This window comes from Solanum tuberosum, unplaced genomic scaffold (assembly GCF_000226075.1).
Source record: "Solanum tuberosum cultivar DM 1-3 516 R44 unplaced genomic scaffold, SolTub_3.0 scf00032, whole genome shotgun sequence".
NCBI lineage: Eukaryota > Viridiplantae > Streptophyta > Magnoliopsida > Solanales > Solanaceae > Solanum > Solanum tuberosum.
Genome location: NW_006238958.1, coordinates 357511 through 383212, shown reverse-complemented (window position 1 = coordinate 383212; position 25702 = coordinate 357511). Strand labels below are relative to the sequence as shown.

General features: G+C 31.1%; 3 protein-coding genes and 1 non-coding gene across 5 annotated transcripts; 2 read left to right on the top strand and 2 right to left on the bottom strand.

Moving 5' to 3' along the window:
* The first annotated feature begins 618 nt into the window (after window positions 1-618).
* LOC102595063 (protein RADIALIS-like 6) lies at window positions 619-4614 on the top strand. Of its 2 annotated transcripts, none has more exons than XM_006341891.2 (3): window positions 619-940; window positions 3163-3852; window positions 4330-4614. In XM_006341891.2, exons 2-3 carry the CDS (start codon window positions 3605-3607, stop codon window positions 4355-4357), a joined length of 276 nt encoding a protein of 91 aa, XP_006341953.1. In that variant the 5' UTR covers window positions 619-940; window positions 3163-3604; the 3' UTR covers window positions 4358-4614. The 2 variants fall into 2 exon arrangements, with proteins under 2 accessions (XP_006341953.1, XP_015161886.1); XM_015306400.1 differs by lacking the exon at window positions 619-940 and adding an exon at window positions 3033-3061.
* A 502-nt stretch (window positions 4615-5116) lies between these two features.
* TRNAA-AGC (transfer RNA alanine (anticodon AGC)) lies at window positions 5117-5189 on the bottom strand. The gene has a single exon. It is a non-coding gene; the product is annotated as a tRNA-Ala (tRNA).
* Window positions 5190-13357: 8168 nt separating this feature from the next.
* On the top strand, window positions 13358-15651 carry LOC102594726 (zinc-finger homeodomain protein 2). The gene is made up of 2 exons (XM_006341890.2): window positions 13358-14311; window positions 15092-15651. Exons 1-2 carry the CDS (start codon window positions 13789-13791, stop codon window positions 15421-15423), a joined length of 855 nt encoding a protein of 284 aa, XP_006341952.1. The 5' UTR covers window positions 13358-13788; the 3' UTR covers window positions 15424-15651.
* A 2580-nt stretch (window positions 15652-18231) lies between these two features.
* LOC107059675 (long-chain-fatty-acid--AMP ligase FadD26-like) lies at window positions 18232-20154 on the bottom strand. Its single transcript, XM_015306451.1, has one exon. The coding sequence runs from the start codon at window positions 20152-20154 to the stop codon at window positions 18232-18234; it is 1923 nt and encodes a 640-aa protein (XP_015161937.1).
* Window positions 20155-25702: the final 5548 nt, after the last annotated feature.

The window sequence follows — 25702 nt, the reverse complement described above, 5'->3', positions numbered from 1 at the left end:
AAAAAAAAGTACTACAAATCACAATAGCTAACAATTTAAAATATTTTTAAAATCATATAAAAAATTTAATAACTTTTCAAATTTCATAATATAACATAAATTAAAATAAAAAATATATATATATTGGGCCCCGTGCTGGCACGGGGTCCTATATCTAGTATATATTACAAGAATATGATAAGTGGATGAACTGAAAATGGAGCATCACCTCTAATGGTGGTGAAAGAAGGAAGACCAAAATAGTCATCTGTTAAGTTTAATAGAAATTTCCACTTCTATGGTTAGTTTTAGGTTAAGGACCAAAATAGTCATCTTTTTCTATAAATCAAGGACTATTTCAATAAGATGATATATATAAAAGACCAAAAATCTCCAACCCTCGTATATCAAGGACCATTTTGGTCGTTTTCTCCAATATCATTCACCGTATAATAATTCTTACAAATTTATTCACCGTATTACATTATAATCATTGCATAACTAATACATGAATCAAACAACCATGACCACCAATCTAAGCAAAATGCAATATGAATATCACAAACCAAGATAAGGTGATAAAATAGAGTAAGAATTTCAACAATTATACAATGGAGGATATCTCTTAGAAAGTAGTCTTTTATTTCTGACCACTGAATCCCAGAATCCAATATACAAATACAAAAGCTATTAAACATTCCTCAAGCAAGACATCTTGATTCTGCATATCTCAATTTCCTCTTCGAAATTTGCCTTTTACAAGATATGCAAGAGAATTCCATTCTGATCAAAAGTATACAGCATATTATATTACTGTTATAAACACTCTCATTCGAAAGACAAAAATGTTCTAATTCTCAGCAAGATCACACGCGATCGCCCACATTTGACTCAAGAATAAACAACAAACATATCCAGAATAGAAAAGTGACCACTGATCTTGCAATTTAGCTAAGATAAGGTACTCTTATCTTTTTATCATTTGGAACATTTCATTATCATCAAAAGAAAAGAGATAAAAAGAAGGAAATCATCTGATTATTACATTTGTGGCAAAAATTTCTCTGTTGATTCAACTACTATAGACCTTTTCAACAACATATACTTGTCTAAATTCTCTTTTAATTTGTGGCATATACAAATATTCCATCCTTAGTGTATTTCTCAAGCTTTTACTAGCATACGTTCAACACTCAGCTCCTATGATTTTCTCTTTGACGAGAGAGACGTGTCATATTTGTTTCATCTTGACTATTAAACATACTTCCTACCAGATAACTTTAACCTTAGATATACAGTGTAATTTTTCGCAGATGGGAAGCTATGTGGCTCTTCCCCTGGATACACCCATGTAGAAGGTATTCTAAATAAAAGGCAGGATTCTTAAACATCAGATACTTTGTTGTATAACAGCATAGATTCCTATTGTAGTTCTTTTACTAGAATATAAACTGCGAGATTTTCGACAAATGGTGTCCCTCCAGGCTCCACCTCATCCAAGTGGTCAGGTAGTATCTGAAATGAAAAAAGGTGTCAAAGCAAGTGGTCTAAAAGGTTTCCCTCTTATGGTAACTTTCAGAGGCTTTCCTAACTAGAACTCCTTTTTTAATGACCGTGGTGTTCAAGTTAACTTTTGCTCAACTAGTTCCACGGGATACCTATCACCTCCCATCAGCAATAGGTACCAGGTAACTCTATCGACCAAGTCTAGGACAACTCTTCATGCTGAATAAACTATAACTCGTCCATCTGGAGTCTAGACAAATAGATGGTTGATACTAGTTTCGAAAAGAGCTTTAGAGTCAAAGAGAAGTCACTTTCATGCTAGTTGATTTCATTAGTTACAACAAATAACAACACTGCAATTATAGTATAGGAGTACAAGAGAAAATAAGTAGATAAAAAAACATATAAGTTAGCTAGTGAAGAGGGTACCTATATATGTTTTACACCATGATAAACCTCATGGTACCTACACTTTATCTTAAAAAACAAAAGCAGGGGAAATTCTGAAAGACGTGGTAATAGAAGTAAGCACAGGGTGACTCCATTTGTAGAGAATTGTTTCGATACAGCTATAGGCAACCTAATAGTTATAACCATCCAAATGTAAGTCGATAAAACTTAAAAGAACAATCAAAATTGAGCTAATGAATAATATTAAGTACTTGGTCTTTTCACTTTGTTCATAATTCGTTATCATCAAAACATACAGATCAGCAATGCTGAGATCAATGCACAGATTGTCAATAAGATTGCACATATCTTGATAATTGTTTTTTGGCCTAAAATACTATAGCGTTGGCGCGTCTATATTAGCCATGTTAGGTATATAGCAAGAGTTAATGGGAAATACAGGGAAGATGAAAAGAGAGGAACTTGAAAAGTCCTCTTATGCTTTATTAAAAAGGCATTTCTCCCTCATCGGTGATGAAAAGAAAAAAATAGAAGAGTTTAAATAGAGAAACACTTCTATTAATTGTTAAAAGGGTTGCAAAGAGGGACCCCTCGCGCCGTCGTCGCTCATTCGGCTTCGGCTTTGGAAATTGATCGAGAGATTATTTTTGGACAAAGTTTGTTTTAATTATTTAGTTAATTAATTAAAATAAATTAAATGGCCAAAACATTTCAATTAATTAGTTAATTAACTGAAACGTTCCGACCCGACTCGGATCCGCGCGACCCGTTTTATTTAAACTTTCCCGTTTTATTTGAATTTTCCGCCGTTGACTGTCCTGAAAGGTTGCAACTTTCAGGAACAACCATGACCGTTTGAAAGGTTGCAAACTTTCAAGAATGGTCGTGTGGATTCTGAAAGGTTGCAACCTTTCGTAACCAGTTCTTCTTGGCTATAAATACCACTGATTCTTCAGACTTTTTCCTAACGAATTTTTCTGATTTCTTCTTCTTCTGCACAAAGTTTCTTCGTGTACTTTACTGCCGTTGAGTGGCTCGCTGACACCAACGTTTTGTGTATCAATATACTGGTGATTGAGATCATTCTATCTTGGGAGGACATATTCCAAATCAAATCTCGGATACTAGAGGGGAATAATTTCCTTAAGGGGACACTGTGCATTCAGTGGGTTTGATCTTTTTCCGTTCTATTTTTCCAGATTCTTGTATGTTTTACAGATTTTAGTTTTTTTGTGAATTAATTGTTGTTCTTCTGTTTCATCACAGGTTCATTGGAAACTTTGGTAACTTCGTGTTTCTGCAAAGTTTTTGGTAAACAGTGCTACTGTTTTAAACACAGATCGACAACAAGCCATAAAATTGGAATTAGGGGATCTAATCTCTTCCAGCAGGGTGAATTTCCTATCTGATATATCCACTTGCTGATGATAATACTTTTCAACAAAAAGTCTGGTCACAAAAATACTATTTTCTTATTCTCCCTCCACCTATTCCCATTAGCATTACTTGAAGAATCATGTATTGTACCTCTCCTAAAAGAAAAATATTCGCCAACTTGCTACAACTCAACGCCTTCTTCTCCAACTTATAAGGAGCTAACTTAGCATTATGTTCCCCATACAATTCACTTGAGCTAGCACTCGGCTTTAGGTGAAGTAGCTCTGCACTTCTCCCCAGAGCTACTTCTCGTTTAACTTGTAATTCTTCAATGGCCTCGTGGACTTCAAGGCAAAACAAGAAGTTCGAAGAGGCTTTGGCTTTATATGACAGAGACACACCTGATCGTTGGCATAACATTGCAAGGTGTGTAGGTGGAAAATCAGCAGCAGAAGTGAAGAGGCATTATGGAGTGCTTGTGAAGGATATCATGCAAATAGAAAATGGTCAAGTACCTTTACCAAATTACAAAGCCGCGGCTGAAACCAATAGCAGATCAGGTTATGCCAATGAACATAGGTATCACAAATCAAAACTAATCTTTATTAATTAATCCATATACAAGTCAATGATACGTTTTGTATCGATTCCCATATGTTCATGTCATTTTCCTATTCTTGGTACTGTTTATGTTTATTATACCATCTATCCATTTTTAGTAACTTTACGCCAAAGACTAGTCACACTCCTTGTTGACACTTATATTCTAAAGAATCAATGCTTAAAGTTTCAACTTTCTGCAAGAGGATAATATTAGAAATGTCTGTCTATTTATCTCTTTAAGCTTCTGAATAATGAATCTAGTCCTACTTGTTTTAGATAATACGCGGAAATCCTGCACCTTCATCCCCTACCACCACGAATCCACGATTGTTTAACAATTGTTTCTTGTTCCTCGATGAAAGAAAATGTATTAGTTACTCAAACAAATAAATAATGCTTATCGATCTCCTCATCTTATATCAGTTCTTTACATGTCTATATTTTGTTGAACAGGCTTCTGAAGAACCTGAAGTTACAGTGAGAACAAATTTCGCGGCCATGCTGAATAACATCACAAATTCTCTGCTATATTGCAAATGCAAAAGCATAAATTGTGAATTCATGTCTAAGTTTTTGAAGTAAGCAAAATGTATGACTATACTATTGTTCATCTGTATCCACTTAACTTCTGTCTTACTGTGTAATGTTTATCAAACGCGTAATATATCTACTTCACTTCCATGTTAGTGTAACATGTTTGATAAAATAAAACCAAAATTACACGCTTTATAGTCTGAATTCAACGGATCACAATTCTCAATTCATTTGTTCTTTTTTAGATACAATTCTTGCAAGTTGTGGATAACTTGCAGAATTCAATTTAAACTTTTAGATGAGATTGTCACACTGTTCAGTATCACAACATGTAGAGGTCCTTAATCAAATCTCACACCGTACACGAGTTCATTCGTGATTCCTTAAGTTACTATCAGAGATTTCATCTGTGATTATTACGCCTTAAGTTACTATCAGAGATTTTTAAGTTACTATACACGAGTTCATCCGTGATTCCTTAAGTTACTATCAGAGATTTCATCCGTGATTCCTTAAATTACTATCAGAGATTACGAGTTCGAGCTATGGGAATCCACATCTAATATAAAATATAATTTCCTTAAAGTTACTATCAAGAGGATTTCATCCGGTGATTCCTTAAACTTACTATCAGAGATTACGAGTTCGAGCTATGGGAATCCACATCTAATATAAAATATAAAATATAAAAGTAGGAACATAAAAATGGAGATGCGGGGTATCGATCCCCGTACCTCTCGCATGCTAAGCGAGCGCTCTACCATCTGAGCTACATCCCCTTTGATATGCTGTTCACCTTAAATTTGATTAATAAATATCTAGCAAAACAGAAATACATGAACGTGGTGTTGTATAAAGAAGGAAAATTTAGCAATTTATTTTAATGAATCAAACCCACCAAAAATGCTTAAAGGTTGTTTTGGTTTAAAAACACTTAAAACTAAATCAATTCAAACAGGTATGCATCATATTTCGCTTTAAAAAACTGTATACATATTTTTATATCATAGGATTAATCATAAATTTAATTTTGCTAGACATGCATACATCATATTGTGCTAAAAATAAATTCCTTTCTCTCTCACACACACAAAAAAACACATACAATCCATAAGTTTACAAGAAACACCTATACATGTAGGAAAATATTATTGCCATTGAATATCGAAGGGCAAAAAAAATGCTATTTTCTCTTATAATACATTGTTAGGTAACTAACTAAAATCAAATTCCCCTCAACTTTTTTTCAAGGGGAGGAGAGAAAGAATGCATATATGAAACTGTCTGTCAAAGGTTCGAGAATCTATGAAAGGCCGATACCTTTCTTACAGGCAAACAAATCAACAGACGAAAATAAAAAAGGAAAAATCTTGAACACCCAACACACCTCCTCTTCCTCTTCGTCTTCTTCGTATGACCAAATTTGTACCAATTCTTGAGTCTCAAAACTATAAGCAACAATTGTATGTGGCAAAACATGTAGATATAATACCTGCAAATCCTTATTGAATGCACATGGCTTCACTGAATACCCTGTTTTAAACCTCAAATCTTCATCATCATTTATACTCACCAATCTTACAAAATGATCAAACTTGAATTCACTTCCTCTGAAACTCCATATGAAAACTCCACTGTTAACTGGATCACAAAATTGTATTACTCCGCCTTCCGATGATTCGTATAAAAACTGAGAGTAGTAAACATCTTTTCTTGATCTTATGGAATTGTTTTTCGGCAGTGAAAAAAGTGTAAATACTTCGAAATCTATGTCGTATACTAACAAACATAAACTCCATATCCAGTACAATTTTCTTTTCTCGCGAGAAAAAACACTCGAATTAAAGCATTGCCCTCGAATAAATCCATCTGATTGAAGGAGCTGGGAATTCAAAATTTGAATTTGGGTTTCCCGCCACTTCCATGAATTCGATTCGAAGATCATACAATTCATCATATGGGTATCGAAATCAACTTCTTCCCAGAAGAAAGAGATAACTTGAAACAAATTCGATTCAAAAACAAGACTTGAACAAGTGGGTCTTGAAATATGATGAGAAATTGGTAGAGAAATTAACTGGTCAAGAACAGGGGATGAAACAGAGTATGTCCAGAACCCATTGTTGTTGTTGTTTTCTGAAGCGTAAAGAAGAACCCCATTACAAGAATCGATCAAATAAGGGAATTTATGAGTGGAAGATGAATGGAAAGTACAAAATTTGGGGAAATTTTTCTGGGTTTGATCGTGTAACTTCATAAAAACTGATTCTTGATAAGTTTTGTGTTTTAGGAAGAGGACGAAACCAGTTGAAGTTGTGTGAGGGTAACAATGGCGGATATTGGTAATCGAATTTCGCCATGTTTTCGAAACAGTCTTCAATTGGATGAGAGATTTTAAGGGAATTTTAGTGAAAATTGATTCAACTATATGATTTGATAAATTCCCAAGCTCTATCATCTCTTCTTCTTCTTCTTGCTCTGTTTCCATGGCAATCGCCATTGCTAATCTCCTCTGTTTTTTGTTGTTAAATTTCATATGTAATTAATTATACTTAAAAGGTATTTATAGAAACCCTAATATACTAGTTATGGCGGTTAATTATCAGTTACAGTTGATTTTTTGTGTCTGGTAATTAATTATACTTTGTGTGCAAGAATCTAAGCAATAAAATGCTTGATGACCAAGCATTAAATTTCTATAGTTAAACGAGTTTTTTTTTTTTGGCTATTTATTTTCAAATATTTTTGACAGTTTATTTTTTGATAAAGTTTTACCACGTGTTTGACAATAGAGTTTTGGAGAAATATGTGACTTAGGTCGCAGGTTCAAGCCCCACACCATGCAAAGCGAAGCCCGGTATTTAAGTGGAGAAGGGTAGAGGGGCGGGCCCATTATCCACCGAGTTTAGAAGGCTGTGATTGGTCCAAAGGGCGGGTCACAGACGGATTTCTCGGTTGTAAAAAAAAATAAAAAAATATGTGACTTTAAAAAAATTTGATTTATACAGATAAATTCTAAAAACTATTTGAAATACTCGTACGTTTGTATTATCATTTTATAAGGAAAATGTTCCGTGAAAAGTCATTACAAGAACATAATTAATATGAATTTTAAAAAAGAGAAAGTAAACAAAGAAAAATGCCATTGATTTGTATACGAAAAACTATTATTATATATTACTTGTAATTCGGAAAGCAAATTTGGTTAAAAAATGCATAAAATATGTATATTACGGTATAAAAATAAATTGTGTGCAACAAATTAATAATGAAATTTAGTCCAAAACTAATAAAAGGTGAGTATTTGATTTTAAGCTACTAGTAATAGTGTGATTATTTATGAGAGATATTATTTTATGCATGTATTAGTTATATAAAGTTTGGTTGTTTATGTACTCCTATTAGTTGTTCTATCTTTTATATCCTGCATAAAATAATACAAATTTTTTCGTAACTTTCACATGCAATAGTTATGCGAATTTTTAAATTGTCAATCAAACGTCTTATTAATCTTATATATGAATAACGTATTTCCTCTACACCTACCAAACGTCAATATCGTCTAAGTTATATGAATACTAATACAAAAAGTAATACAAAAATTGCTTATTTCTTATCTGCTATCAAACAACTTCTAATTTCACAAGTAAAATATGAGAAGGATGCTGTGTATGTAAATCTTATTCCAACTTTATAAGCATAGAGAAGTTATTTTTAATAGACTCTGACACAAATAAAACAATTCAAAGTAAAGAAAAAAATTGATATAATGTTGCTCTCAATTAAATTAGATGTCATAATTTTGACCTTTCACAAAAATAGAAAAAATAAATAAAATTGTCATATTTGTTGAAGTAACATGTGTGCCCATATGTGGTCCTGTTATTATTAGAAAGTAGGTAAAAGAAGTATGAAAAATATTAAAATTGGATCTCATGATAATAATAAGTGAACATAATTTTGTCACAGATTAAGAAAAGCATCCCCAATTAAGGATGTTAATAGAATATTTATTTATGCCATAAGAAGCAAGAATAGTATAATTGCATGTGTGTTTTTTTATTACATGTTTGCAAGACTCAAATTGTATGTTTATTAGTCGGTGCTTACCTTAAATTAATAAATGCATATATTATTTGCACATCAACTTTTTCTATTTAATTATAGTTGACTAATATGTACTTTTATATTCTAAATCTACCTAATCATGATAAGACAATTCTCCCTCGTTAACTTTTTGTTTGTTTTATGTTATAAATTTTAGTGATTCAAATCTTAATTATAAGTGTGTATTCGTTATATATATTAATTTTATAACCACTTAACGATTTTAAATAGATTGAATAATTAAAATATATGAATCTACTTTTATCGTTAACGGATGATATTATCGTCATCCACCATTAGCAATTACAATCACATGCGACTGATATCTTTAGTTACAGTTATCATCGCCGCTAATCATCAAAGTTAGTTATTACTATCATTAGTCACCATTCACAATTATCATTATCAATCATCCATTATTACAAATAGTCATCACAAATCAGTTGCTTCTATTTTATATTGTCAATGACTGTCATCATTCACAACCATCATTAATTATAAGGGCTCGTTTGGTGTGAGGGATTAAAAATAATAGTGATGGGATAAAAAAAATTATGTTGTTTGGTTGCCATGCTTGGAATAACTTATCCCATATACATGGTGGGATAAGTTATCCCAGGATAGCTAACCTCAGGATAACTTATCATGGGATAACTTGTTTCTAACCAAACGATCCCTAACAATCGTTCATCATAATTATTAGTTATCACCTCTAGCTTCAACTATTAATAACCATTGTAAATTATTATTGTCAGTTATCATCACGACTAGCTATTACCCGGAATTACCATAATCATCATTAATGGCACGAAAACTACAACACAGTAAATAACCACCATCACCTTCGACTATCATAAAACTTTTAATAAAAAATTATTATTATAGCATATAAATTTTTTTATAAAAAATAATAATTTTACCGTTGCTTTGATATTTCATCAAAAACATACAAAAACTTTTAATGGATGCATTTCCCAAGTTATCATATAAATTGATAATGACCACAAGTAGCCTTCTGATTCCTCCTATGGTCCATTATCTTCATGTTTCAACATTTATAGCATCTGCTTCTGGCTAGCTTATCTAAACAAAATTACAAATATTATTCAATTTTTTTATATTTTAATATAATAATATAGAAAGAGTGAAACAAACTTTCATAGACCCAATTTAATATTTACCATTTGTTTCCAATAATTTTAAAAGTGAATGGAAATTAACCACAATCACAAATAAAATATGATGAATATGAGTGAGTACAATCATATTCTTTCCTTGTTCTTCTTTTTGAATCTCCTTCACGATTTGATGATTTTAATATTTATTATGTGGGATGATTTGAAAAAAAGAAATAATATGTCACATTCTTGAAAAAAAAGACAATATTTGATGTGTGAGATGTGAGCTTTTTATGAAAGACAATATTTATTAAATATTCGAGATATCTTTTTAAGAGAATATGTTATCATTTTATATAGACGTGAGTTAAAATTTAAAATAAAGTAACCTTCAAAAACCTTTAAAAAGATTGAACTCGTCTTATAAAGTCTGACCTATGCACTAATTTAAATTAAATTAGACTAACCACATTTGTTATAAATAATTACCACTTGTTATCGACTTGCAAGAATGCTAATATATTTATGTCTGTATACAAAATTAAATTAATTCAACTGGAAATATTCAAAATAATCACTTCTTTTAATAAAACAATATATCTTGGTACATGTACACCTTTGAGTTTCACTTGCTTATTATATTGTTTATTTTTGGCGATTTATTTGTTATATTATTGAACATGATCCAAAGAAGATTCACCATTGTTCGCTTCCAAGCTTATTTATTAATTTATTTATTTTCCTCTATTTTAATTTGTGTTTTAATTTGACGGTGAAATATAATTATCAATTACTTCCTTTTTCCCATATTAAAAGTCAAAATTATTAAAAATATGTATCCCAAAATGATTGTCATTTTACAAAGTTAAAATGAAACTAAATAATATTATTTCATTTTGCCTTTAATATTAAGTTTTTACGGAAGCAATCAATATATTAATTACATAGTAAATAATTAATATAAACTTGAACAAATAATTATTGGTTGATATTATGAATTTTCAAATATAAAAAATAATAATTTAATATAATTTCTGTTCAGTCATATTTCTTAAAAATAAGGGCACAAAAAGAAAAACATGAGAACTACTAATATACAACGAATTGATACATTAAATACATAATAGATAAATATATTCTTTAATTTGGTTATGTTTCTCAACTTTGAATATCTACAAATAGAAATTTAAATTTATACTTAAACAAGTAAATACACGTGTTCTACATGATATAATATAAATAAATTATCATGTAAGATAAATGTATCTTTACTTATTCAATTTTAAAATAAATGATGTATATTAAATCTTAATAATGGGATAAAAACATTCAATCATTGCAAGGAAAAGATGTATATGCATTGTATTTAGCAATTAATTTTAAATGAGATAAATAATATGAATACCTAGTCATTTTTTTTTATTTTTTTTTAAAGTGACAATAAATTAAGGTGACGCAATTATGTTGTCTCAATTGTCGAGCCCCTGCAATATTACTGGTAACGCAAATGCCTTGAATGTTGATTAATCTGTAAAAAGATAAAGCAAGTACCAAAGCAAATAACAGAAATTAGACATAGGAAGAGACCTCACCCAGATGTAGTTTTGTACTAACATATTTTTTTTTTATATGTCATTTAAGAAAATTAATTGATTTTTAAAATTATTTCACTCTTAATTTCATGTATTAAAATATAAGTTTTTAATCATAATTGAAGTGATTATAGCGTTTAACAACAATTACTTTTATCCCAATCTTAACATAAGTCTATTAAATATTTTGAGTTATTATTTATTATGGAATTTTTGAGAAAAGATTGAGGTAGTAAAAGGAAAAATAAAAGAGGAAATTACAAGGTGGGTGAATCAAATCTCCATAAATAAGGTGAAAATTTAGATAGTTAATCAAGATTCCTCAATTATTATGACTTATAGCTAGTACTTTTGTTGTATAATAGTCTTCAAACTACACATGAAATGTAAATCGCACTAGACAAACCATATGCAACAGACTCTATTCACAAGGCATTGGGAAGGAATCTCATGAATGATCAAAGGACAAATATGTCTATTTTATTCTTTGGTAAAACATAAAAATTCTATGTCCAAAACTAAGACTCATAGCTAGCTCTCATCTTTTTGCTTTCTTGATTAGTCGAACTCATAATCTTAGATTTAAAAGGCAAATACATATTTTTGTTTAAAATTAAACAAATAGACACACACGTCTTACATGAAATCTTACACAGTAATTTGCATCATATGTGGTATCCTACATGTATTATACCACATAGAACTCATATGTCTACTTGTTCAACTTTATGTAAATTTAAGTGTCTACTTGTGTACACCCAAAATTGAAATGCATAAATATGAAACGATATAGATTTATATATTATGCCATTTAAAAACGAGGAACGTTTACCATTCGAGCAAATCTTTCTCGTTGAAACTTGAATTGTGACAAATAAATTGAAACGAGAGAAAGGGTTGCTTGGGAGAAAGCATGGAGTTTGCAGGGTTTTGCAGGTAGAAGGTGACATAGAATAAAATACAATTACACTCATAATTTGCATCAATTCATTCGGTAGAAGAACGTGAATATATAATAAAAGCTGAGCAGAGTCAAATCAGATTGCAGAATCGCACTATTTTTGCGTCATTTTCGACTCTATGTGTATGTAACACGGTAAACTAAAAGATTCACCAACTCCCCAAAACATTACAACTTACAAATTACAACCAAATAACTTACTATACAAACCGTTTTACACCTAGACTAAAATTTTCTACCTACCAATTTGAATTACCAATCACAAGTGAGTATGTGTAAAATTAAATCAAGTGTTATAAGATATAGTGAATCTTTAGTAGACTAGACTAGGGATGACAAATATGACCTAAGAAGTGATGACTTGTGTAATTTGTCCATAATTTTAATTTATCGGTGGAATACGAGATAATTTTATATTAAGCTAATTTTAGCCAAATCCAACATTCATTTGAAGTGGTATTCAAAATTTGGCCCAAGTCTAGTACTATATTTTTAATATTTACTTTAACTTTCATATGGTTTGGAGCTCAAGTCTTGAGTTATAGTTGAAAGTTGGGTTGCTGGTTAAGGTTGGATCTCAGGTCGAGATCGGTTTAGGATTCAAGACTCACGACAAAGTCAAGGGTAGAATTTCATGTCCCGAATTACGATCGGGTATTGAGTCTCAAGTCAGAGTCGAAGGTTGAATCCTGAGTCTCGAATCTCAAATCATGGTCGAGTCTCAAATCTCGAGTCAAGGGCGGATCGAGGTTGAGTCTAGACTCCTGGTCAGGTCATATTTCATGTAAAGATCAAATCTCGGGTCATAATTAGGACTCAAAATCCCAAATTTTGAAACTCAATTCAAAATCAAGTCTTGAGTCTGAGATCTCGAATCAAGGGGTCGAGTCTCAAAGTCCTAATCAAAGCCGGATCTCAAGTAAGATTAGATCTCAGGTTCGGATCCCGAATGTTGGGTCGAGATCGATTGAGGCTCAAATCTCATTTTTTTCAAACTAGTTTGAAAGGAATACAAGAGTAATTATATATTTTAAAACAAAAAGGATTAATTATGAAAATAAAGTTGTTCATTCTACCCCTCACCCCTCACCCCCCATGGAGATAAAGGGGGGTAAGGGGTGGTGGTAGGGCAATAATGAATAAGTCGGGTGGTGGGAATGGGGCCAATGTTGGCAGGGCGTGGGAGAGGACTGAACATGACATTGTCGGTTGTTTTCTTATGCTCAGTCCTATTGTTTCTTAACACTCCATAATCTCTTTGCTGTTCCGCACTAACTCTCTCTCTCTCTCTCTCTTTCTTCTTTAGCTCCGTTTCAAGCAACCATGTTGTCTCTTGTTTCTTACATTCCATGTTTCTTCCTCCCCAACACACCACTTTTTTTTCCTTAAAAATTCCACTCTTTCTTAATCTAACGTTGTGGTTTTGCTTCTTTCTAAGGTTGTTCTTCTTCTAGGGCCCCATCCTCACTTCATTTCTTCAATTTCACCCTTTTTCTCTTTCTCTCTTTATCACCCCACATAACATTATTCAAGTTCATGTGTAAAAGATAGGGTTAGGGTTTCTCAAATCTTAATTAGGGTTATTAATTAAGTAATAATAATGGAATTAGCTGGTGGTGAGGAAAAGGAGATGAGAATGTCAGGTTATCATTCACTTGATCAAAATATAGATCTTCTCTCACCCACCGGCGGTGGAGGTGGAGGTGGTGGTGCAGCGCCAGGTGATGGCGCTGCACCACACACTAATTCCACCGCTGGATCTAATAAATTTAACAAGGGAACTACTACAGCAAGAGCAAGGTACCGTGAGTGTCTGAAAAATCATGCTGCTAATATTGGTGGAAATGTTACTGATGGATGTGGTGAGTTTATGCCTAGTGGTGGAGAAGGTACACTTGAAGCTTTGAAATGTGCTGCTTGTAATTGTCATCGGAATTTTCATAGAAAAGAACAGCCTAATAATAATGCCGGGATTATGGTTGTGCATCCATTACAGCTACCACAATCACTGCCTTCTCCGATACCATCGTTGAATCACCACCACCACCATCACCATCAACACGGAGGAGGAAGATCAATTTGGACTACTATGCCACCTCAGCCTGTCAAAATGGCCTTTGGAGGTAATGTGATTATCTCGTCTAAAAGTTTTAGATCAAATCTCATTTTATTTCATTTGCTCAATTTGGATTGCCATGCCACCTCAGCCTATCAAAATAGCCTTCGGAGTTCGGATTTTAACATTCGATTTACTTGTACTAATTATTTCATTTTATGTGTCTTTGTTTCACATGACACTAAATTTAGAAGCATAAAAAGGTGAATATCTAATTTGAATATTGTGATTTTAAACCTTACTTAGCATTTCTAAAAGTAGCATCACTAAGAATCATGAGAATGTTAGATTTAAAAGCTTACTGAAATACTCATATGAAAAGATATAAACATACATTCCTAGAAATAAAAGTTTTTCCACCATGAATTCGTGGGAAAATTGTGTTATAGAATTAATTTTTTCACTCCATTCTCACCTAACTAGCTCACTAGGAAAATGCACGGCAAGAAACACATCGTCACTGAAATAGTGAAAAACTTCCTAATTTTTCCGCGTGAAAATGTTCTCATCTTTTCTTACTGAATCAATTAAAATATCTATGGAAATAGCCTTTAAACATTTCTCCAAGGAAAAAAATTAAAATGGATGAGTATACTTAATTATGTCTTCAACACGTTCCTTTACTAACTTGTAGTACCTTTTTTAATGAACAAAACATGTCAACTCGAACCTAAGACTCTTGATATCATGATGAATCGTATGATAATCTCATCTAGAAGCTAAAATCATTAAAGAGAACTATATACCTACATTTTATTTTTTATTAACTTAATTATGTCTTTAATAGGTAGCGGGGGAGGAAGTGGGGCAACAGACTCATCAAGTGAAGAACTTAATTTCAATACATATCATCATCAACAAGCAACATCGGTACATCCACAACAACCATTTATGTTGGCTAAGAAAAGATTTAGGACAAAATTTAGTCAAGAACAAAAGGAAAAAATGTTGGAATTTGCTGAAAAATTAGGTTGGAGAATTCCAAGAGAAGATGATACTGAAGTACAAAGATTCTGCTCACAAGTTGGAGTCAAGAGACAGGTTTTTAAGGTTTGGATGCATAATAATAAGAATCCTTCTTCTGCTAAAAAAAACATAATACAAGAAGATCAACCTTAATTAATTTTATTTAATTAAGGTTTTGGGGGAAAAAAATGAAATGAAATTTCTTGGGATTTGGTTTCTGCTTATGTAATCTTACTAGGAATCGTACGTAGCTAGTTTTTTTTTTTTTTGGTCTATGTAGCATTATTGTAACTATATGGAACCTCTTAATTAGATTTTTATTTTTATCAAGTGTTGTACTTTGGAACCTTTATTCATCTGAAAATTTTCAGCTATTTCTTACACTTCTCTTGACACTGAAATTTAGACCACTCATGAGCCCGCTTTTCTAGCTTTCAAGGTAGGGGTAAAGTTTGATTCAATTTATAAAATTATAATGTTTGATACGTTGTTGTTGATCTATTATCTCTAACATGAGGTAACTTTTATTCCTCATTTACTTTTTGCTTTTGTAAAAAAAAAATTAATATGAAAAACACTAATGTATTTTTCGTAAATTATTTTCTTAATTAATATGCTTCAAATTTTGAAAAAATGTGAAGCCCTTATAGACTTGTTACTCTAGATTACATGTTTGAGCTTATTTTGAGTCTTGAAGTAATCAATAAAGTTAGATTTGTTTAAATTGGAGGGGTATTTTGATCTTGCAAGATCTTCTATTTTGACTTGTCTAGTAAAAATTTGGTGAGTTATTTCAAGTTTGATATGTGCAAAGTTCATGAACATGATTTATTTACTTTTTGAAATATAAAAAATGACAAGTAAAAGCGGAACGGAAGGATATATAATGAATAGAGAGCAGTTGGATGAAAAGAAACAACGAATCTTAGTCGTCTAATTTGAATTATTTGAAAGAGTAGTAGTAGTTTTGATCCTTATTTTTGTCGAATATAAAAGCTGTTTCTATTTAAATTTATTTATTATTTTGTGTGTTGTCCATTTCAATTAATTATGATGCTTCTTGGAGTTTCTGTCACCATTTAAATGTTTGTTTCCTATTTTAGGAATGGTTTGCTGCTTCTTTTTCTCACTATTTGAGGCTTATACTTATAGCCTAGAGGCATATCATCCCAATCTTTTCTATGTGATAATCAATGTTGAGTGTCATGGACATTAAGTAATACAAATTTCCGACATATGGTTTGAGATTATGATTTTAAATTAATATTTGGATATGTGATTTGTGATTATGATCTGAACTTTAAAATTCATCAAAAAGTAAGATTTGAAATTTCAAGTTGTATTTTAAGTTGATTCATAAGTTTATATATTTTTTTTAAAAACGTATCATTTGAAAAATCGTAAAAGAAAGACTCATGCTTAGCGTGAATTGACTGTTTATGCCATGTAAAAGAATTATATTGAAAAATAGTTATTGCTATTATTATTGATTAATGGATCTTTATAAAATAATATGTATTTGAAAGTTTGTAGTTACAAATATTTATTTATAAAAGGGTCACGGAGATATGTGATTCATCAATGCAGTGCCTTAAGATATTCCAATATCTTGTTTATGAACTATGACTTATTCATTTGGTAAGATTGTATAAGAATTCGAGAAATTTAAATAGTTTTCATAACTTGTAAGCTTTTTGTGTTTATGAAAAGATATATATACAAATTAAGAAATTCAAATTGCATGTCCTAACAAAAACATTGTTTTATATGAATCATGATTTGAAATTCCAAATCATACTTACTGGAGAATTTTAGTTATAAAACCATGATCTTAAATCACATATCGGTCAAACGCTAACTTGAAATCATAAAATGAAATTGCTTGTCCAAGCATAGGCTTGATTATGAAAATAGTTGTATTATTCCCTCTGTCTCATTTTATGTGACATTCTTTTTCTTTTTAGTTCATTTTAGAAAAAATGTCACCTTATAATTATATTAAAAACAATTTAACTTTAAAATTCTCTCTTTATCCTGATGAAATAATTTATAGTCACACAAACATTTAGGGATCAATTTAAACCACAAATTTTAAAAATCTTCCTTTTTTTAAACACCATGTCAAATCAAACGATATCATATAAAATGAAACGCAAAAAAAAACTATTTTTCTCATTCTTTATTTTCTTAAAACGTAATACAAGAAATATCTCTAAAATCTTAAGATATTTTTGTGAGCTTTTAATATTAAGAATTTAATAGATTAAAATCGACTCATATATCAATTGAATGAATTTGGACATGTTGAAATATAATGGACAAAATTGATAAATAAGCGGATTAATAATCATTCAAAGGTTATTTTGAACTTAAATCTGAATAGGTTGAAATATAATGGACAAAATTGATAAATAAGTTAATTAATAATTCATTGAAAGATTATTTGAACTTGATTAAGATGTAGTAAATAATAGATGACAGTTCAAAGTCCATTCAATTCCTATCAAATTTTAATTATCCTCATTTTTGTCTCTTTTTCATGTGCTTTGACGTTTGATTGCGCTTCTATCCATATCTTCACTTATTTGATATAAAAAAACAAAAATACATTAAACATGTAGGTCACTACATAATACATAAAACACATTATCCAAAGTAATATTAAAAAACTTAAGGATCATATATACATACAAGCTAATTTTTCGGGAACGTTTGGTACATAGACTAAATTATTTTTGGGATTAATTTATCTCATTTGGGAGATGACATAAAATAATTCCAAATACAATGGGATAATAAAGTGGATATCCAGGATTAAGTTTGAAATTAGATTTATAGTGTGTCTGATTGACAATATAATCTAATCTCAAACTTAATCCTGAAATATCTCACCTTATTCCGCATACCAAACGATGGATAAAAGTTCAGAGAGTTTCTGAACTAACCCTCTGATTAAATTTATTAAAGAGAAGATTTCAAAGTCCTATTTGTTGGAGCAAAAAATAACCCTTCTTCTTCTTCAACAACTAGCACTTTCTTTCCCTTTTTAGCCTCTTTTTTTCCAATTTGCATAATTTTTTGCATTGTGCTTTGAATATTACCATTATTATCAAACTTCATTTGCATTATAATATTCATTTGTGACTTCTCAAATTTATACTTAGCTAGCCATCTTTGTATTTTCCCAGAAGTAGTCTTTGGTACATTTCCAAATTTAACAAGTACCACAAGTCCAATTCCAACACCTTCTTCTTTCATTATTGTTTTCCTTATTCCTTCACATATTTGCTTAAAAAACATATCACTCTCTATTTCACCCTTGCTTTGTACTTCCGCAACAACAACTACAGATGCGTATTCAGATTCAGACATCTCGAATGCTGCAACACAACCACCTCGCAGGAAATTTGGACAACTATTATAAGTTAATGTCTCCAAATAATGTGGATGTATTTCTTGTCCATTTGAGAGTTTAAAAACGTCTGAACATCGTCCTGTCACGTATAAAAATCTCAGTTCTCCTTCGACAACTCCTCTATCCCCTGTTCGAACATAGCATTTTCCCGCCTTATTTTTAAGCGTGGCGTTGAACACTTGTTGAGTTAGAGATGGATGTCCTAAATATCCAATAGCATTGCTAGGAGATGAAATCCATATTTCACCTTCAATTCCATCTTCCACAATCTCATTTGTATCTTCATTCACAACTAGAATTTCAATGTCTACATGATCTTCATCAAGCCTAGCACTTGGCAAGAGCTTTTTATACGTCGAAAATTTGTCAAAACTACTACTTCTCCATGATGTTGAAACAAATGTGCCATTCTCAGCTAAGCCATATGAAGGAGAAATTGCCAAAGGATTTAGCCCAAAAGGCCTAAAAACTTCAACAAATTCTTCAACACAATCGTTGTATATTGGCTCGTTAACGATGATCAAATTCATCAAGCTCAACATACTAATAGGATTGTTAACAGTTGCCTCAGCATGACCACGTTTCAACACGAGTGGTAAAGCAAATGAAGGAACAGGAGTGCAAGTTCCCTTGAACTCTGAAATCAATTCAAGCCAAATCCTAGGACGATTGACAAATGTATTCGGGGATGTCAACACACACGTTGCCCCTGAAACAATCGTCAACAACAAAAACATAAGTCCACAGTCATGGTACTGAGGTAACCACGAAACAACAACAGTGTTCGGGTGTAAATCATAAGCTTTCCTCGCGACTCTAACGTTATGAGCTGCAGAGCCTGCAGTCACTAAAACAGGCTTAGGAATAGCAGTTGTACCAGAAGTGTACTGAATCAAGTAGACATCATCAACATTGCAACCATTGTAACCAAAATTCACATTTTCCACTTGCATTTCCATTTTCTTGCCATTTAAATCCTCAGTTGAAATCCATCGAACCTTCTTCAAGGCCTCGGACAACTTCTTATTACTCGATCTTGCAACATACTTCTCAACATGTTTGATGTATTCGCGTTGTGCTATAGCAACTTTAGGCCTTGTTTGAGACACAACTCTAAGTAAATGATGCCAATTACCACTCGAAAAAGACGGGTGAGGAGGGCTAATAGGAACAGCTAAAACTCCAGCCCTTTGACAACCAAAAATCACTTCAACAAATTCAAGTCCTGGTGAACATAAAACAAGAACAGTATCATTTTTTCTTAAACTAAGTAACAATTCTGAAGAAATACATTGGGCTGAACTATTTAACTCCTCGTAAGTGATCGACGAAAACTGAACCAATGGGCCATCTTCAGCCCAAATGAAAGCTGGTTTGGACTTAAAACTTGAAAGTTTAGCCCAAATTGGAAGATAAAGATCCACAACAAGTTGGTCAGGGAAAAAAGGGTCATAATTTTCATAGTTCATGGCTATAATCTTAAGTTTATTTGCAGAAATATACTGAATTTTGTATGAGTAAGTAAATCTTTTCAAGCATGTTTGTTATATATACTACATACTGGGACTAAGAAAAAAGGAATTTAAAAAATTTGATTGAGATTATTTTTTTTTTGTATATTTTAAGGATATACTGAAGGAATATTCTGGTATATACATCAATAGCCTCGTCAATTACATGTCTTATTATGTTAAATTACTACTACGTTATTACCTAGGATATTATTTAAAAGGAGATCAGACAAATTGCCGCGTATTTATCCTGTGTTGATACATTAAGATTTATAATATAATGTTTTTTATACATGCAGAAATTATTTTTGTTAAGTTTGTTATGTATTGGTACCTTGGAATATCTTTTGATACCATATGATTGCGTGGTGAATTTGTATGTTTCTGTTTGTCATAGCATTTGAGAAGTAAATACTCCCTCCATTTTAAATCTTGTGATCTTAAACTAAAGATATGCAGTGTACCAAAATATTCTTTAATCTGATAATCTTAAACATGTCAGGAGTTATAACACCAGTTGTTAAACGTACTAAATGAATTTTTACAATGTTCTGAGTTTGATTTTTCAGTACATTTAGACAACCTGTGGCTAACATTACAGCAATTTGCTATCCCAAAAATAAGCCTTCAATTCACAGCCACTGACAATCATGTGAACTTCAATTACTGTCCCCATGCACATGCCCTGCACTTCAAGATTAGCAAAACAAGAAAATAAAAGGGTTGTAGCTACAATAAAAAGGCTAAAATGAATCTTATACCAAGAAAAAGACAGAGAAGGGGGAGGGGAGGGGCAACTGATCGATATCAGAGTCAGATTTAGCTTTGACAATGTGACTTTAGTCCAAACAGATCACTGCTCATTTTATTTGTATGTATTATGGTACAACTTGAGTTATAATGGTAACATTATAGCCTCCACATCTGTCTCTAATAACTATTTATATTCTTAACGCTTGCACATATATATCCTACGCTTTGGTAATGCTTTACTAATATAATTAATATGAGAGAAACTGAGTTGGAGAACTTGGTCTACATGTTAGATTAACATGTTGATCTTGCAACTTAGAATAAATAATAAGTCATTCATTATATATCTACTCTCAAAATGATGACTATGGATTGTATATTTTGATATATTGCCTTGCAGTAGTGATTACATTGTTATTAGTAGTGGAATGTTTATTATATTTCCACATTAACCATGATTTGTGTGTAACTAAGTTGAATAATATTTTGATCAATGATATTTGTTCTTAATCAGAGAAATGATAAAAGAGAATAGTGAAGTGATTCATGAGAGATTGGAAGAAAGTGTATTGTGATTTTTCTAATACACGAAAAGTATATTTCATGGTGAGGTATTTATACACTCACTTGTACATAATGAACTTGATTTAAAAAAATAGAAAAATAACTTTTTTTCATATATAAAGCTAAATATAGAAAAGGAGATGTGGAGCGCGCCTCTCCATTTACACTTATCTTTTTTTTTCATTTTTTGACATTTTTCTGAATTTTTTATTGCATTTTTTGGTCCATTTTAGCAAATTGATTAAAGGATAATTAAAGATCTTATAAAGCTCAATTAAACATGGCAAACAAATGCATTAAAAGCCTAATTAAAACTTGCAGCCCACGTTGCAGTCCCTTCATTTCTTATTTATGTCTATTTACCGTGTTTTCAATGTTAAAGTGAAATATAAGACTGATTTTCAAAAATCAATTTAACTTTTTAAGAAAAATTGATTTAAAAGAGTTGCCATTTATTTTTTAACAGAAATTAAGAAAACTTGATTTTAGGGACTTTAACATAAAAAGTTTTTAAAAAATAGAGAAAAAAGGTTTGAGGTTCTCATTTACACTTCAAAAAGGGTTTTACGGCATTTGAAGGGTTTGCTAACACACGATTATCCTATAACTTGACCAAAATATTTTGACTAACTTTGAAAAATTAACTAAGAAAAGAAAGCCTATTTTTAAAAGTCACTTGAAAAGAAAATGAACTTAAAATGATTTTTTATGGAGTAAAGTGAAGTAATTGCTTTTTTTTCTCTCGACGGCAAAGCTCTTTCTTTTCGAAATTGTATAGTGTTCAATATAATTTACATCAACAAACAACTAAGTAAGTAGATAATCTATCTATATATAATAGGAGAGGTAAAAATTGCCACATGTCAGCACAAAAATATTCAAGAATTTTAATTGTTTAAAAAAAAATTAAAACAAAATTTTGGAATTTAGATTAAATTTTAGTGTATTTTTTTTTAAATATAATAAATTGTTAATTATTACTCCCTCTATCCCAATTTATGTAATTACTTTCCTTTTTAGTCAGTCCCAAAAATAATGACACATTTCTATATTCAGTAACAATTTAACTATAAAATGTTTATTTTACCCTTAATGAAATGATTTACAGACACAAATTTCTATCATTCATTTTGGACCACAAGTTTTAAAAGTCTTCCTTTCTTTCTTAAACTCTATACCGAGTCAAATTACCTCACATAAAATGAGACGGAGGAGTAGTATAATTTTTAATATAAGTTTTAAAATTTTTAGATACATAACAATTAACATGCCATGATTTGTAGGCCAAAACAAATATGTAAATGTTTAAAATGAATAGGCCCACAAACTTATATAAAGTAGTAATAGATACTGAAACAAAATTAAACAAAGTAGTAATACATGATGAAGGTTAATTTAAAATTAACTTAAAATTAATTTTATCACTTTTGTAACGACAGAAATATGTGTGTCAATTTTATAACGGTAGAGATATATATATGAGTTACTTTTATAATGAGGACATATCAGCTCTAACTAACAAAGTTGAGTAGTGATATATCAAAACTTTTTCCCATCTAAATATTTATAAGTGATTATCTTAATTTTTTTTAGTATTTTTAATAAATAAACAAAAAGATATTACCACTTCATACATTTTTAGGTAAAAGAACATGAGGGTAAAGGTGGAGCGGGCATCCTGAATCCACAACTCTGTTTCAACTTCAACTGCTTTTAATAACAGTGGCTCAAACCATTAAAATCAAGAATCCGAAGACTCTGTGCGAATCGAAACGGTGCATTCAATCCATTCGGGTGAGTTCGATAAATTCAAAAACTTTATTTCAACTTTATGCTTTGAATTTTTTATTTTTTTTGTAACAACTGTAAAAAGATACCTCCAGCCATACTTCTTACAATGCTCAAACAAGTGAGAATTAGTCTCCATCACTTGTGAGGCAACAATTAGTCTCATCATCTTGAATGTGGAGCCTCACTTTCCTCTCTTGTGTTAGCAGCCGCTGCCATGTACAACCAGCCATACAAAAAATCTATGCCTAGGCAAGGCCATTGAGGTCCATATTAATTCTGCATTCTTCAATTTAGTTTCCGCCAATACCAACTACTGTCCACTGGGCTGTGTGTTGCCAAATAGAGATATCCTTTTTTATATATATGCCATGTACCCACTTTACCACTCCTTGTTGACTGTTAATTGCCAAATAAGTTGTCCCACAGAGGCAACATTTCAGTTACTACTACCTTTAATGCTTAATCCTCCTAGACTCTTTGGAAAGCATACATGTTCCCATGATACTTATGCCACCTTTCTATTATCCTCAGACCCTCCCCATAGATATGTTCTACAGATTTTGTCCACTTCTTTCAATACACTCTGTGGAAGGATAAAAACTTTGTATAGAGAACAAGACTGTATTTATCACTTGTAGTCGACCTGCAAACTTTAAGTGAAAATTAAAACTCAAATATGATAAGAATATTCGGGGAAAACCCTAACAGTTGTTAGTTTCATTTTTTCGTGTTTCAATCACATGAATCGGATTTACGTGAGGCCTACAATTATATAAGAGGAAGAATTTATTCTTAGTTAGTCTTTATAAAACTCATAAATAAAGTTATAATCTTCACTAATACAATAATTATTTTCTTAAATCATTTATATCTCATATAATGATTGTATTAATTATTTTCTTAAATCATTTATATCTCATATAATGATTATTGTAGGTATTCCACATGAGTCTAGTTGAGAAATTTCATCACAGAAGTCTTGAATCAGAACATCATCACAGAGAACAAGAAAGACAACGGGCAGAAGATCTTGAGTGGTGTGCATGTAAGGCTAACGAAGAAAAGAAACCATGTGCGGAATTCTTAATCTTGTTGGCGTCGTGTTTTCTTTTGGTTTCGATTGTTTTAGCCTATGTGTATTTATTGCATTATAGAGAGGGGTTTATATTTTGTTATACCCTCGATAATATTACTCCTCATATCCGTTGGAGTAGTTGGTTATATGGGTGTAATGGGTACTTTTGATTTTCCCAAATTTACACGGCATGTAGCTCCTACAAGACCATAGGTTATATATGCCTCATTTTTGTCTCTTTTTCATGTGTTATTCATGTGTTTTTGATACCATATTATTGTGTGGTGAATTTGTATGTTTCTGTTTGTCGTAGCATTTGAGAAGTAAATACTCCCTCCGTTTTAATTTATTTGTTTGATTTTAATTTGTGTATGAAGTTTAAGAAAGTAAAGAAGACTATTGAATCTTGTGATCTTAAACTAAAGATATACACGGTGTACCAAAATACTTTTTAAATGTATTTTGATCACTTCAAGATTAGCAAAACAAGAAAATAAAAGGGTTGTAGCTACAAGAAAAGATTGAAATGAATATATATATATATATATAAAATAATTTTTAATCTTCTGGTCTTAAACATATTAGGTGGAAGTTAAATTTAAATATTGATCCATAAAAAAGAAACATTCTTTAATGTTTCAAAACAAACTAAAAAATGACAAATAAATTAAAAAATATAGTATATTTTATTTTGTTAAAAAAGGCTTATAATAATTTTATTATTACTAAAAAGTTAGGCACTTCGATTTTGGGGGCCTAAGGGCCTCAATTTTTAAGGCATTGAGCCATCCCTAGTTTTATATTTTCAACCTTTATTTCAAGAATGTGTATACACAAAATTTTAATATAAACGTAGATGGAATAAACTTGTGAAGCACATGTCGAGAATATGAAAAGGCATAACTTAGTTTTAATACTTTAAAAGGAATAAACTTGTGAAGCACAAAATTTTAGTAGTTTTTTAATCTTGTGGTCTTAAACATATCACTGGACCCGCTCTTTTCCAATTAGCAAGCTCTTAAATTCCACCAGATTCATACTTTAGGTTGGTCTCGCATCCTTAACCCCTTAAATTACTTAGCTGGGTTGTTCGCATCCTTAGACCCTTAAATCACTTGACTCCTGAATATGAAAAATTCAATCAATGGTGTTTACTTTCTCATTAGAACTTCATTGGGAAAAAAAGGTTTACTTGCTCATTAGAATTAATACTTCCATAAGTATAGGCATGATGTTGGAGTCATGGCAAAGTTGTTTAGTTCAAGTCGACTGATGAAATGGCTATGGAGGTATACTAAGGAAGAGGACAGTTAATGGAGAAGG